This window comes from Oryx dammah, unplaced genomic scaffold (genome assembly GCF_014754425.2).
Source record: "Oryx dammah isolate SB20612 unplaced genomic scaffold, SCBI_Odam_1.1 HiC_scaffold_1, whole genome shotgun sequence".
Taxonomy (NCBI): Eukaryota; Metazoa; Chordata; class Mammalia; order Artiodactyla; family Bovidae; genus Oryx; species Oryx dammah.
In genome coordinates this window covers 52,446,027-52,462,059 of record NW_024070185.1, presented here as the reverse complement: position 1 = coordinate 52,462,059, position 16,033 = coordinate 52,446,027, and the positions used below count along the sequence as shown (strand labels likewise).

The 16,033-nt window shown below is 33.4% G+C and overlaps 1 protein-coding gene across 3 annotated transcripts in view; it reads right to left on the bottom strand.

Moving 5' to 3' along the window:
* The window catches only part of VPS13A (vacuolar protein sorting 13 homolog A), a 277,384-nt gene that overhangs the window by 230,104 nt on the left and 31,247 nt on the right, over positions 1–16,033 (bottom strand). For all 3 annotated transcript variants that reach the window (XM_040257403.1, XM_040257484.1, XM_040257562.1), the window contains exons 2-7: positions 13,790–13,833; positions 11,121–11,163; positions 7,009–7,104; positions 6,636–6,737; positions 2,478–2,587; positions 1,698–1,757 (exon numbers count right to left, since the gene is read on the bottom strand). In XM_040257403.1, the coding sequence (XP_040113337.1) occupies positions 1,698–1,757; positions 2,478–2,587; positions 6,636–6,737; positions 7,009–7,104; positions 11,121–11,163; positions 13,790–13,833 (455 nt within the window). The remainder of the gene's footprint in view (positions 1–1,697; positions 1,758–2,477; positions 2,588–6,635; positions 6,738–7,008; positions 7,105–11,120; positions 11,164–13,789; positions 13,834–16,033) is intronic.

Below are 16,033 nucleotides of genomic sequence, written 5' to 3'. Positions count from 1 at the left end.
AATCTTCCATTAAAATGTACTTGAAAATATAACATTTAGTCAAAGAATATTAACTGAATATTCTGTATTCAACAATCTCATTGCCTGGTGAAAAACAAACTAGAAAGCAAATTACAAACCGGTTAAGTGCCATTATGGAAGTTAAATATGCAGTACTCTGGGAGAATAAAGTCCGTAACTAGAGACTCCACAGTAGGAGCCTCAATTTCAGGTATGTGATGGCGAAAGTGATACCTAACCTACTAAGTGACACATTAATAGAAATTATCGATTCTAAATTTGTAGGGTATGATTCATGGTAGGAAGATATCTGAATGTATGGTATGTTCAAAGGACTGAAGTAGCCCAATACGGCCCTAGAACATATTCAAAACAGGGAAAAGAGATAAAATCAGGTGTCCTACCTAGGGTCAGATTACACAGGGATTATAAACTATTTTGACAAAGTTATAGACCTTAAAAGCAATGAAAAGTCACTGAGGGAAATAAATTGATATCAAATGCTTATATTTAAAAGATGGTTTTCATTTTTTCTAGAGAACTAAATGGACTGGAACAGTCGTGGCTCAAATTTTATCATGCAATTAGGATGACCTGGAGGGTTTTTTAAACAAAATAGCTGGGTCTCAGCCTGAGTTTGCAATTGAGTATGGCTCGGTTAGGGGACAAGTTTCCAAATACCTCCAAAACCAGTGATGAAAACCACTGCTGACACTGTTACCAAGCACCTTCACAATGCCAAATCCAATGGCTAATTTTCCAACCTTATTTTTCACTGTTACAATAGCATTTGACAGTTTACCTCACCCAACTTTATTGAATAACTTTTCACTTGACTTTTCTCTTTTCCTGTTTGAGGTAGATCCAAATTTTAAAAACCATACACAAAAACTGAATGAACATAAAAAACAAAAGCATATAATGAAATAGTATACAGCAGTTGAACTAAATCAATTAAACTACATGTGGCAATAAACACGTCACAAACAATGTGTAGCAAAAAAAGAAACTGAGAGAAGAATCATGTAACATTTACATGAACTTTTAAAAATCTACCAAATACTACACATTTTTAATGGATATACAGTGTAAAGTTTAAAAATGTAAGATGTTTACCTCTTGGGTAGGAGAGAAGAGTGGAGCAGAATACAAAAGGAATTTAAACTTTATTCATAACAGCTTATTCTTTAAAAGTATTTAAAATTTAAACTAAATGACAAACTTAACTATCATCCATTCTGGATACAAGCGTCTCATAATTCTTATGTTCCCCTACAGTTATAAAATTTCTTAATTAAAAAACTAAACAGGAAGAAAGTATGCCATGATTACTAGTAATAGTGATGATGAAATGATTTGATTCTGTATACTTTCCACAACTAATCAAAGATTTTGAAATGAATATTACTTTTATTTTGTACTTATACATTTAAAATTCAGAATGGATTTTTTAAAGTAAAATAAGTATGAAATATCATAATTGGCAAATAGTCTCTCACATATGAAACTAAATTCGATTATCAACTATTTTTTAAATATGAAACTACCTACCGCCAGTTTCAATCAAGTCTATGCACTTCCTGTATGAATTCTATATCGATACCTATTCCTGATGCTGGCATACATTAAGTAGTTATTAGTAATTTAAATAACTATACAAAATTAAATATGGTTAAATATTTTTTTAAACAAAGTACCTGCATGCTGAGATTCTGAAGGGAAATACCAAATGACAGAGGGTTTTCTCGATTTGTGACCTAAAGAGGAAGGAGAGTAAATTTTACTCAGATTTTTAGTAGATAGACAAAATTTATATTGTAGAAAAAGTTCACTTTCTGGTAAGTAAGCTATTTCAAACATTCAAAAACATTTTCCTAGTTTCTGGAATAATTTTTATTTCTACATTTTTCCTAACTACATATAAAGTACCAATGTATTAGTGTGGTACAATAATAATATATCAATATAATGTTGCTATAATCCATGTGATCACAAAGAGACATGACTTAGCAACTCAACCAAAAAATACTCTTTTTCATTCTACAAAAAAGAAGTTTATTAAAAATGAGATTGACCCTCACAACAGAGCTATGAGAAGCCAACAATGATGTGTTTGAGAGACAATATATGATCTATTTGAAATCAAACAATTAGTTAAGTCTGATGATTCCTAAACTATTGCTTTTTCCAGGAAGTAAACACAGTATAAAGTATTTTAAAAACATGTAACTGCTAAATCTACCAAAGGTGATTATGAGAAATTTTCCTTCATTATCTGATGCTTGAACATTTTAGAAAAGTGTAATCAAGGCACTAAGGACTGCAAATTACAACTAATTATAAAAAATAAAGATCATGTCATGTTCAGCTCTATATCCCTCCACTTGCGAGGATCTCATATGTTGACCACTACAGAGCAGGTGTCAATAAATAGCAAAATAAATATAAAAACAGTTATCACCTATTAAAATACTTACATCATCTTCATAGCGAATATGAATGTTGGAAATTTTCACTTGAAGATTTTTTATGATCTGGGTAATTAATTTTTCTGTGAAAGTATCCTGTTTCTCCACATGCTGTTTTTCTATAATTGCAAATATTCATTTTCAATATGAATGAAAAAAACATTCTGTATCTGTATTGAAATAACAGAAATGCTATCTTCTTAAAGAAAGAAATCTGCAATCAGAATACTAAGTCTCCTTTCCAAGTATCTTACATACCAAAAGACTTTCCTGGGTGACTAAATGCACACAGTTTTCAAAACCTACTTTCTTGTCCAAACTAAAGCTTAACATGTAGAATTTATTGGCATCAAATTTTATAATTTCTGTAGGTATACCTGAGTACATAAGGACATAAAAAACACTAAGATTATTAGGTAAGAGTTATAACAGGATCATATTAGAAGAGTCAGAAACAGTAGCAAAGAAAGAATCTCCCTTAAAATTTGTACTATCATCATAAAGTGTCTGTGGATAGAAGTATAAAACAGCTGAATATTCTCCTTCTCTAATAAACACAAAATAGGAAGCTATAAGATTCTCTCCCTCTCCTTTAAGCAAAAATGAAAGATGTTCATTTGTTTCATTTTTCAAAATGAGATTAAACAATTTTCTTCAATACTTTCCAGGAAAATATAAAGAATAAAAAATCGAGGTTCCTAATTTTTTTTTAATATGCTGATGATAACCACTAATTACCAACACTTTTGCCCCCACTTAAAAATGCCAATGAAAGCAATCTTCTTCTAGTCCTATTCCACCTGTATACACTTATTATTTATCTTTTCCTCTAATGACCTACTACTTCCTAACTCAGCTGACCTACAAAGTCTCAGATAAAGAAAAGCTGATGAAGATATTCTCATACTTGCATCAAAGGGAAGCATGAGTGAACGAACATACTGAACAGGACTTTAGAATTAATAAACAGAAGTAGAATAAAAACTCTTTGAAGATGAGCTTTTTTATTTTAAATGTTGAAACCCACCACTACCTAATAAAATCCTCTGCTCTATAAATTTAGTCATTCAATTAAATGCTAAATTTTTCTTTCCCTATCAACTAGTTTCTTTCGGACTTCCTTACCCAGCTCAGATTCCTTAATACATTATTTCACCAACACTTTAAACTCTTCTGCTTTCTTTTTTCTCCTTTTTCTTCTGTCAATAAAGTTCCAAGCCAACACAAATCCAAACTCTACTTTTTATATAAACATGTATATGCCTTGCCAGGTGAGTAGCGGAGAAGAAAAATTACTACAGAACAGACTGCAATTATTTTAAGTTAGTCATTACCAACTTCAACTAACCAACAATCTTACTACATTTCTCCAATCAACTTGTTCACACTCCAGAGTAACCATCTTAAAATTCCTCTTGGTACTCTTCAAAGGTCCAACAATTCTTCCATTGCTCTTTTTACTCTTAGCAAACTACTTTAAGACTATGAAGAAACTGAAGCTTCCTCTCTGCAATCATCACTAAATCGAAATAGCAATTTCTAAGGTGACCAAGGACCTCCATGTCTTAAATAAAATGATTATTTGTTAATCCTCAATTTATCTGATAAATCAGCAGGATCTGACATATTCTTCACTTTCCAAACCACTCTTTTCCCATCGAAATGTAATCTCCAAATTTCCTACTATAATACTTACCTAACCACTCTTTCTTGGTCTTTTTTTTTTTTTTTTTGCTGTTTCCCTCCTCTACACAATCCTTAAATGTTGGCTTTCTTTAGGGCTTAGTTCTAGAAATGTTTCTCTTCTCATTCTATACTGTTGCTGCAGAGAATCTCATCCATACCTTATAGCCTGAACTATCTTCCTAATGCTGACAACTCTCAAAAGTATATTGAATAATGCAGGAAGTAAGATATGATCACAGAGTAGTTGGTACATTCAGTAAACTACAAATAGGCCAGTATGGCTGGAACAAAGCACAGAGAAGATATGAAAAGGATAGGGTCAGTAAAAGGCTGGAAAGGTAGACAAGATTCAAGTCATAAAAGAAACAAAAGTATTTTGTTGAAGAGTTCAAAATTCTATCTGATAACAGGTATAATGGATGAATCTTGAGCATGGCTATTTATATTTCAGATTTAAGTATAACTAGGAGGCACTTCTGATTAAACGTGAGTTTGCATCTTATTTTTCTCTTCTTCAGTAAAACCCCATGAAGGCAAAAGTAAAGGGGAAAAATGGATAAATCTCCAAGACCAAAAGAAAAGAGTGTAGAAGAATAAGAGAAAGCTTATAAAATTCAGAAGCTGGAAAGCAGATGGCCTTAGACAACATGACAGAAGAAGAAATTTGATCTCAAATGCCCATAAATTGAGATGCCAATAAAATACAAAATGAGTTTAAAAAAGAACCCTGGGAAGATTCAAGAACTGGAATCCTCTGAAAATATAAATGGCAAAGAGGTGGAGGAAGAAGGTGATCATATAAGGATTGGCTTCAAGTCTGTATATTGAGTAGTTAGATTTCTGGGTATCCTTCCTCTTCCAATCCACAGGATCAAGCAATTATCCTTTTTCCCACTCTCATAAGAAGCAAATGTTTATTCTGGAGATGATAAAACTGACAGGCTCCAGACTCTGAGACTATGTATGTGAAGGTACAAGGAAATCCATCATACCGAATGGACATACTAAGTAAAAGGTCTATGTAATAAATGTTAAGACCCATATCCAACTGCTATTGCCAATCAACACTAGGGATCTGACTTCCCAGGATATGCAACTGGCCAATAAGCAGACAAAAAGATGCTGAAATACTAATTTTTAGACACAGACACACAATGGAATCTTATTCAGCCTTAAAAAGGAAACTGTGACAAATGCTACAACATGGATAAACCTTGAAGACATAAAGTGAAAGTAAAGTCACTCAGTCCTATCTAACATTATGAAGACATAATACTTCATATGGGGAAATAAACCACTGAAGAAAACACAAATACTGTATGATTCCACTTGCATGATTACTCAGAAGAGTCAAAATCAAACAGACAAAAAGCAAAATTGCAGTTTTGCCTGGGTCTGGGGGTAAAGGGAAGAACGGGTGGGTTATTGCCTATCCAGTGTAAAGTTTCAATTTTATAAGATGAAAAGAGATATGGGGAGAGATGATGATAGTGGATGCAATACAATAAATGTATTTAATACCACGGAACTACTTAAAAGTAATTAAGAAGGCAAATTTTATATGAACACTACAATAAAAAATTTTTTTAAAAAAAGAGGATGAGGGTATGGATGAAAGACAATAGAAATGAAAACATAAGAAGTATTGCCAGGAATTGTGGTAAATCTTTTTTTAAGGCCTTTTTTAACCTGTTCGTCAACCGGTAAATCATTTATTATTGCTTTTTTTTCTATTTAAAAAGTAAGTTAATGGCAAGGACATTTTGAGCAGTACACATACAACTCTTCTAAGATGCTTAGCTATCAAAGGATGGAGGAGCATAAGCCAACCAGAGGACAAGGATAAGAACATGACTTGACGCTTAAAGATAAGAGAGGCTATGGCATATTTACATGTCAAAGAGAAAGCTTCACTGGAAGGAAAAGTTAAGAGTCAGAGTACAGGAGTGTAGATGTTGATGGTTATATAAAGAACTCCTACCAGTACTCCATTATCATCAACAGCAATAAGTGGAAAGGGGTTAGATTTCTGCAGGACATCTCTAATACTAACAAAAGAAGGGGACTAAAGTAATGGACCATTTTGGTCTAAGCTGAACAGGAATGTATGTGACGCCAGAGGGTAAACAGATTTGGAAATATATCAAGAAACTAAGTATCTCCAAAAGGTGAAGAACTGATAAAAGTGGAAAAAGGAAGAGAAGACTAGAAAGGTTAAAAAAAAAAAAAAAAAAACTTCATGAAATTAACTTAAAAACTAACCTCACCCTTATAAGTCTGGAATATTATTTGCACTAAGGTAAATTTCTATAAGGTAAAATTTCTATAAACATGATAAAACATAGAAATCACATTAAAATTCTTATAATAAGACTATCATTTTTAAAGTAATCTCAGTGCTTCCAGAAGAAAACAATATAGTAATGTAATAAATATTTAGCTCTTTTCTGCTTTTATTACCATTCTTATTGTTTTCTTTACCTTGATCAGCTACTTTTCGTTTTGCTTCTTCTATTCTTTTCAATTCCTGTTGCTTTGCTTCAAAGAGCTGTTTTTCTTCCTTTATAGGATCATATTTTATTCCTGCACAAAGTATAAAAAAGGAAGACTCTTAATTACCTTAAATTTAAATATACTCATTCCAAAAAATATCCTGGAAAATAATCACTAATTCAAAGTTTGCAAAAATTGAGGGTAAAAACCATTTTATATTACCAAATAACACATTTAAATATTTAAAAAGCTCAAAAAATTCACCAAAATTATTTGAACAAATATAATTATCAAATACAAAGATTTTTTTCACATTAAAAAAAGGAGTAATTGAAATGACAATGTTTAAAATTTGACTTACTAGAAGAAGGCACTATGAGTAAATAAACGTCTTCTAATACAGCTTCAACTGGTTGGGTATAAAGGTTTTTCCATGGAATTTTAAGATTAAGAGTACCTATAAGAAAAAAAAGAAAAAATATTATTCTTTCTATCTAGATTTACTATCAGGCTATTTTCTATCAAGCACTAAAGGAAATAACAAAGTAGTCTTTGACTTTATGAGCTCATGAACTTTATGGAAAGCTATTTTACAACAATAAACTAAAAGTCATTTTAGTGATGATTTGAAATTATTTGTATTAGTATTGTTGGAAAATCTACTTAAAAATGTTCTAAATATTTACAAGTTTCTATTGTGGTGATATGTACCACAAACATATCAGTATTATCCTTCCATTAATCAACAATCCTTGATAAAATAAGATTGATTTGTACCAATTCTTACTCAAAATCTCTAAGAACTATTTTTCTTATACTATAAAAAGGTAGATTACAAACTTTATATAAGTATATTTTATATAGAGAGATTTTACACATATGTACATATTTGTATATATACAACATTTACATAAGTGTACGTACTCATAAGTTCCTATGGTAATAATCAAGATCCTGGGCAATATTAGAAAATCATTTCAACTAATAAAAATATTTTGCTACAACCTAACAGCAAAGTATTTTAAAAGCATTAGATTTCTTAAACTAAAGAATATGATGTAAAGGACTCATTACACTATTAATTCTAGTTTTATGTATTTTATGTATTTAGTATATGTAGAAAACTTCTACAGTAGTTTTTAATATTTAAAAATTTTTTTAGAAAGTATGAATCTCTAGATTTAAAATTAGTTGTCATGATCAGGGAAGGAAAAGACTTACTAAATACATTATTGCAGCATTAACTCCTTATAAAGAAAGCTATGACAAATCTAGACAGTGTATTAAAAACCAAAGACATCACTTTACCAACAAAGGTCCATATAATCTAAGCTATGGTTTTTCCAGTAGTCATGTATAGATGTGAGAGTTGGACCATCAAGAAGGCTGAGCACTCAAGAATTGATGCTTTTGAATTATGGTGCTGAAGAAGACTTGAGAGTCCCTTGGACTGCCTGGACCAGTTAATCCTAAAGGAATCAGTCCTGAATATTCACTGGAAGGACTGATGCTGAAGCTAAAGCTCCAATACTCTGGCTGCTGCTGCTGCTGCTGCTAAATCGCTTCAGTCGTGTCCAACTCTGTGTGACCTCATAGACAGCAGCCCACCAGGCTCCCCCGTCCCTGGGATTCTCCTGGCAAGAACACTGGAGTGGGTTGCCATTTCCTTCTCCAATGCATGAAAATGAAAAGTGAAATTGAAGTTGCTCAGTTGTGTCCAACTCTTAGCAACCCCATGGACTGCAGCCCACCAGGCTCCTCCATCCATGGGATTTTCCAGGCAAGAGTACTGGAGTGGGGTGCCATTGCCTTCTCCAATACTCTGGCTACCTGATGTGAAGAGTTAACTTATTGGAAAAGACCCTGATGCTAGGAAAGATTGACGGCAAAAGGAGAAGAGGGTGGCAGAGAATGAGATGGATAGATGGTATCAATGACACAGTAGACATAAATTTGAGCAAATTCCAGGAGATAGTGAAGAACAGGGAAGCCTGTGCTGCAGTCCATGGAGTCTCGTAGAGTCAGACACAACTTAGCGACTGAAAAACAATAATACATACTTAGATATACTATATTATAAAACTCCAAAAACCCATGTTTTAAAAAATGCCAAATCAAGAAAAAGATTTCTTCATACTAATTTAGAGAAAAATAAACTACCTGACTTCTAAAAGAGGAATAACTTTCTAAGTTTTAAAATCAGAGAAGATAGTGATCATTTTAAATTTCTATACTAACAATATACTATTTGTACCACTAAGCATTGTTTTAAACAAATCATTCTTTCCTTCCTTATAAAGGACAGGCTTCTTACAGAAAATTTAGAAAAGTCAGAAAAAATACATAAGAAGGTACTTTATCTTCCACATGAAAACAATTAATTTGAAAGTACGTATGTAAGTATATTTGATATGTATGTAATTCTGCATTTTAAATGAGGAAAACTTTGAAAGATCAGTAAGATTAACAACACCCATTAATGGCAAGGGGACAATACGTTCTTATAAAACTGATTATACCACTACATCACTCATTTGGAAATGTGTACTTCATTTAGCAGACTGTATTCCTACTATAAGCCAAGTATTGTGCTAAGTGAAGATATGATAAAATTAAAATTTTAAAATTAAATCCACTTCTCAAAAAACTTACTGTGTAGAAGAAAAAATAATAAGATATTAAAGAATGGCAGTTTCTATGATAGAGATATGCAAATGACACCTTAAATGAGTCTCAAGATTATCTTATGTATTAGGTATCAGTTCAGTGTACTTTCTACCACATTACCACTGAAAATTTACCCTGTCATCATTTTTAAACATGGTCAGAAAAGAGAGAACAGAAATAATGAAGGCACTAAATGAAAGCAAGTCTACCTACCGTCCTTATGTATTTTTCTAGAATAGATGTTAAATTTATATACACTGATTTACAATGATCATAGGTTATAAAATTCAATGACTTTCAGGATACTTTCAAAAAGTTTTACTGTAAATTTTTGGACCAACAGAAATAAGATTACATTGTTCAAATTTTGTAATAGGCAATATTGAGAAATAAGAGAGGTCAAATCAATATGGATTATGAGGAATCTTTATTAATGATAATTTTAAAACATATAAAATCCTACATACACCATGATTACAAGTCAAAATGTTCACATGTAAAAAACCATATAAAAATTTGCAAAAATAAATATATTAGGTAGAAAAGTAATGGGTGACATTTTCCCCATTTTATTTATACTAAGTACTGTTTAAATTATGGGGGCAAAAGGAAGAAGAGAAACAGAATTAGAGTCCTAGCAATGTAAATGAAAAAAGTTTCTTTGGCATATGGTCTAATGCCAACTATAAGAGCACAAAATTGTGGAGATTTTCATCAGGTAATGAGCTTTCAAAACACCTTGTTCTCCAAGTAACACCAATACATTGCAATAAAATTATATAAATTCTTCTACACAAATTATCTGCATAACACTAATTTTAAGTCACAAATAATAATACTACCATCTTGTACAAAATGTAAACCAATAAAGTTAATAAACTGAAATAATTTAAGAAATGAAACATATGTCTTTATTAAACACATTTGAATCAATTTCTGCTCAACTAGTATATTGAGCCAGTATATTCTGCTCAACCAATATATGTAAACTACAAAAACTGGAAATGTAATACAAGAAAATTAGCATACTGTTTCCTAGAAAACTAGCAGAATGGAAACCAGGTTTTTGGTTCCTGACGAAACTGCCTGGAGGATCCAGACCCAATTCCTTATACCGTTTATCCATGACCAATCAGAATACAGCAATGATAACTAGTCAGAAACTTAAGAAACGGAGACAGTCATTCTCTCCATTAGTTTTAATGCTTTGGATCTCAACTCATTTCAACGCTTAACAAGATGTATAATTTCACAAGTATTGGGGCTTCCCCGGTGGCAGGGGTTAAGAATCCACATTGCAATGCAAGGGACACTGGTTCGATCCCTGGTCCAGGAAGACATTACATGTCACTGGGCAACTGGGCATGTGTGCCAAAACTACTGAGCCCACACTGCACTCTGGAGCCCACAAGTTCTAACTATTAAGCCCATGTTACAACTACTGAAGCCCACCTGCCCTAGAGCCTGTACTCCCCACAGAAGAAACTGTTGCAATGAGAAGCCCTCACAGCACAACTAGAGAGTAGCTCCCACTCACTGCAACTAGGGAAAGCTCACCTGCAACAAGGAAGCCCCAGTACAGCTAAAAATAAATATTTTTTAAAAGTATTTCACAGGTATTCAACAAGGGATATATGGATCACAACACATATTAAGTTACACAACAAAGTTTTATACAGGTGAAAACATGTGATTCTTTTAATTTATACTCAGAAACATTACAAAGGTCACATTATAGAGATACTAGACATATTATTCTGGTTACATGTCTAACAGGAGGACATACAAATAATAAAGACAGCTTACCTATATGGCCAACTTTAACTTTAAACGGTACATCCAATTGACTCTACAAAAAAATAAGTACGTAAAATCTTAGCACATACACAGTTTGCAAAACACATAACTAATTTCTTCTTCCCAAAATTACGTAAGGGATTTAAGTTAACTTACACCTTCTCTTTACCTTCAATACTTATTTAAGTTTCTAAATACATAACTGCAATATCTTCAAATCCATAAAATTTAGAGCCTGATCACCTTAAACAGCGAAAGATTCTACAGCAATACTGACCATCAAAGTTACTCATACCAGAATCACTACAGCTTTTACAGTTTGAAAAAGAAAAGAAAGTGGGAAATTTCACTGTCAGTGTGTATTTGAAGGCAAACTAAACCACTAGCGCAAAAAATATCCTCAAATAAATTTCTCCTCATTCAATGGGAGAAAAGACAACCTTTTCAATAAACAGTACTAGGATAACTGGATATCCACTTGCAAAAAGAACATGGTAGACCCTTATCTTATACTATATATGAAGATTAACTTGGAATGAACCAAAGGTCTAACGTAAGAACTAAAACTATAAAACATTCAGAAGAAAACAAAATCATGTGATTTCTTGGATATCACATGAAAAGCACAGGCAACAACAATTTTAAAAAAAGATGAATTCAATTTCATCAAAATTTAATTTTTTACATAAAAAATGTTTGTATATAACACCATTAACAAAAGCAAAAGACAACCCACAAAATGTGAGGAAGTATTTGCAAATCATATCTTCTGACAAGGGGAAATATACAAAATATGTAAAGAACCAAAGTGCACCACTCCCCCCCCAAAAAACCATGATTTTAAAAAATCAGCAATGCTTTTCAATAGACATTTCTCCAAAGAACATATAAAAATGGTCAACAAACACATGTAAAGATGCTCAACCTCACTAATCATTAGAGAAGTACTAAGGAAAACCAGTAAGATTTACCACCTCATACTCAATAGAATAGTTATTATCAAAAAAAACAAAGTGAATGTTGTCAAGGATATGGAAAATTGGAATTCATGTACTGCTGGTGGAAATTCAGGTATAGTTACTTCATTTTATTGTGCTTTACTTTGTTGCACTCCCCAGATACTGTTTTTTTTTTTGTTTGTTTTGGTTTTGTCTTTTTTTTTTTTTTAATCAAATTGAAGGTGTGTGGCAGTCTTTCACCAAGGAAATCTATCAGTGCCACTTTCCCAACAGCACTAGTTGTTAACTGATGTACGTACACTGTTTTTTGAGACTAGGTGGCACAGTGGTAAAGAATCTGCCTGCCAATGCAGGAGGTGCAAGAGACGCGGGTTTGATCTTCAGGTTGGGAAGATCCCCTGGAGTAGGAAACAGCAACTCATACCAGTGTTCTTGCCTAGAAAATTCCATGGACAAAGAGCCTGGTGGGCTACAGTCCGTCAGGTTGCAAAGAGACACACGTGACTGAGAAACTGAGCATATACACACACAGTGTAAACATAATTTTTAAATACCCTGGGAAGCCAAACACTTCTGTGACTTGCTTTATTGTGACAGTATTCACTTCACTGTAGTGGGCTAGAAACAAGCCTACAAAATCTCCAAGGTGCGCCTGCATAACGTGGCTCAACTGCTATGGGAACAGAGTGGCTGCGGTTCAATGGCGAAGCCGGGGCCCAACCCCTACGGCTCCATGGACCGGAGCCCAGCAGGCTCCTCCGTCTCTGAGCTTCCCAAACAATAGTACTGGAGTGTATTGCCATTTCCTTCTCCAGGGGAATCTTCCCAACCCAGGAATCAAACCCAGGCCTCCTGCACTGCAGGTGAATTCTTTATGGACTTAGCGTGGGAGGTCCTAAAAAGGCTAAACATACAATTTCCAAATAATCCATCAATTTCACTCCTAAGTATTTACCCACAGGAAATGAAACCCAGGATTTGAACAGACGTGAATACTAATATTCATAGCAGCATTATCCACAAGAGACAGAGGCAAAAACAACCCAAGTGTACATCAACAGATAAGTGACCAAAATGCAGTATATACATAAAATACTATTCAGCCTTCATAAAAAACAGTGATTTCCTGATAACTGCTACAACATGGATGAACCTTAAAGGAATTATGCTAAGTAAACTAGATAAAAAAATGACAAACCCAGCATGATTCCATTCACATGAGGTACTTGGAACAGGCAAATTAAGAGAAGCAGAAGTTAGCAGGGTGAATGGGGAAAGGGAATGAGGAATTACGTTATTTCGTACTGGTGACAAGCTTTCCTTAGTGTAATAAAAATGTTTCAGAAATACATACTGATGATGGCAGCACAACACTGTTAATGCTACTGTACTCTATGGCAAAAAAAATATATATGATTAAAATGGTACCAGGAAAAAAAAAAATGAAGATGACTGGAGAGGTAACTTAAAAATCTAAAATGAAAGCACACAGGAAGACAGAATTTTAGAAATATTTTTAATGGGGGAAATTACAGTCAGGTTGTATTTCTATGGAGACTGAAAGTCCATTTTGCAAAATTCATGTTTATAAAAATTATTTTAAGAAGTTTTCTTAAACGTAAATAATTTAAGATGACAAATCAGGAAGAAGTTCATGTAACCTAAATGTAACCTGTTCATGGAACCTAAGATAAGAAAGTGCTTATTGTCAAAACATACCAGGGCATTTTCTTTAATTTCAAGATTCTTCAGGGCCACAGCTCCTAAAAGAAAAAAAAAAAAAAAGAAGAAGAATAAAAACCTAAAAGTGAAATATTCAAATAAACTTTATTTTAACAAGGTGAAATATTCAAATAAACTTTATTTTAACAAGGTAGGTATACTTCATTCCTAAATGTCCTATTAAGGAAAACAATTATCAAAATTCAAATAGGAACAGAATCCAACTATAATTGTTGGCTCCCCTTCATTCTTCAACTTAGTCTAAGATTCTATGTTTGAGCAAACATCATTTATTGTAAGTTCTGACCTATACAGCTGTAGCTCAAGGATAATGGATACATTTTCATCAAAATTATACAAATAATATGAATCTACCAACACAGCATGATGTAAGAAATTACTGGAAAAAATGACTGCACTTAAGTATATTTGCAATGAGCAACTAAAAAGATTTTTAATTCATCCATGTGAGATTAACAGGGATTTCTTATTAATTAGAGACACTGAGTGTTGTTGTATCTTGCTCTGTTTCAATTCTGCTACAGAAAATGAATGCCTTCACTTTTAAGCAGTAATTTGAATACGAGTAACTGGATCACAATAAACTGTGGAAAATTCTGAGAGAGATGGGAATACCAGACGACCTAACCTGCCTCTTGAGAAACCTATATGCAGGTCAGGAAGCAACAGTTAGAACTGGACATGGAACAACAGACTGGTTTCAAATAGGAAAAAGAGTATGTCAAGGCTGTATATTGTCACCCTGCTTATTTAACTTCTATGCAGAGTACATCATGAGAAACGCTGGGCTGGATGAAGCACAAGCTGCAATCAAGATTGCTGGGAGAAATCTCAATAACCTCAGATATGCAGATGACACCACCCTTATGGCAGAAAGTGAAGAGGAACTCAAAAGCCTCTTGATGAAAGTGAAAGAGGAGAGCGAAAAAGTTAGCTTAAAGCTCAACATTCAGAAAACGAAGATCATGGCATCTGGTCCCATCACTTCATGGGAAAGAGATGGGGAAACAGTGGAAATAGTGTCAGACTTTATTCTGGGGGGCTCCAAAATCACTGCAGATGGTGACTGCAGCCATGAAATTAAAAGATGCTTACTCCTTGGAAGGAAAGTTATGGCTAACCTAGATAACATATTCAAAAGCAGAGACATTACTTTGCCGACTAAGGTCCATCTAGTCAAGGCTATGGTTTTTCCAGTGGTCATGTATGCATCTAAGAGTTGGACTGTGAAGAAAGCTGAGTGCCGAAGAATTGATGCTTTTGAACTGTGGTGTTGGAGAAGACTCTTGAGAGTCCCTTGGACTGCAAGGAGATCCAACCAGTCCATTCTGAAGGTGACCAGTTCTGATGTTCATTGGAAGAAATGATGCTGAAGCTGAAACTCCTGCCACCTCATGCGAAGAGTTGACTCATTGGAAAAGACCCTGATGCTGGGAGGGATTGGGGGCAGGAGAAGAGGATGGCAGAGGATGAGATAGCTAGATGGCATCACTGACTCGATGGACATGAGTTTGGGTAAACTCTGGGAGTTGGTGATGGACAGGGAGGCCTGGCATGCTGCCATTCATGGGATCGCAGAGTCAGACACGACTGAGCGACTGAACTGAACTGAACTGTTGTCTAGATGTTCACATGATATATGGAAAAACACCAAGAAGTAAACATCAGTGAACATCTAATAGAAGTGACTTGTACAATTAGAAACAAACATTAATCTATTGGAATACTGACCAATATATATTGGGTCAATGACCTAGGTATATGGAGTACCACTTACTATTTTTTCTACTCTAATGTTCAACAGTATAGCTTAAACTTTCCATTTATGGCTAATTCTTTGAACTGGCAGCTTTGATTTTTTTTTAAATCAATATACTACACAGATATAAGATGAATTAGTACAACTGGAAAAAGTATTATACTGTAAAATGTTATTTTACATTAAAATCTATCTCCTCTAAATAAATAGCTTTAAGTCTATAATGTTATATATCTCTATATACTGGTTAAAAATTAAACTTGATAGAAAAATATTTCTATCAAATATATTTTAACAAATTTTAAAAGGGCTTCCAGTGCAACAAAATGAAAACTACATATCACTGAAGAAAAATTAAGAGGTAACAACATTTAATTTGTCCAAAGTTAATATCCACATATAAAACTAAACTTAGATATTAGTAGTACCATTTAAAGTACAAGTGATTTTAGATTTGGGGT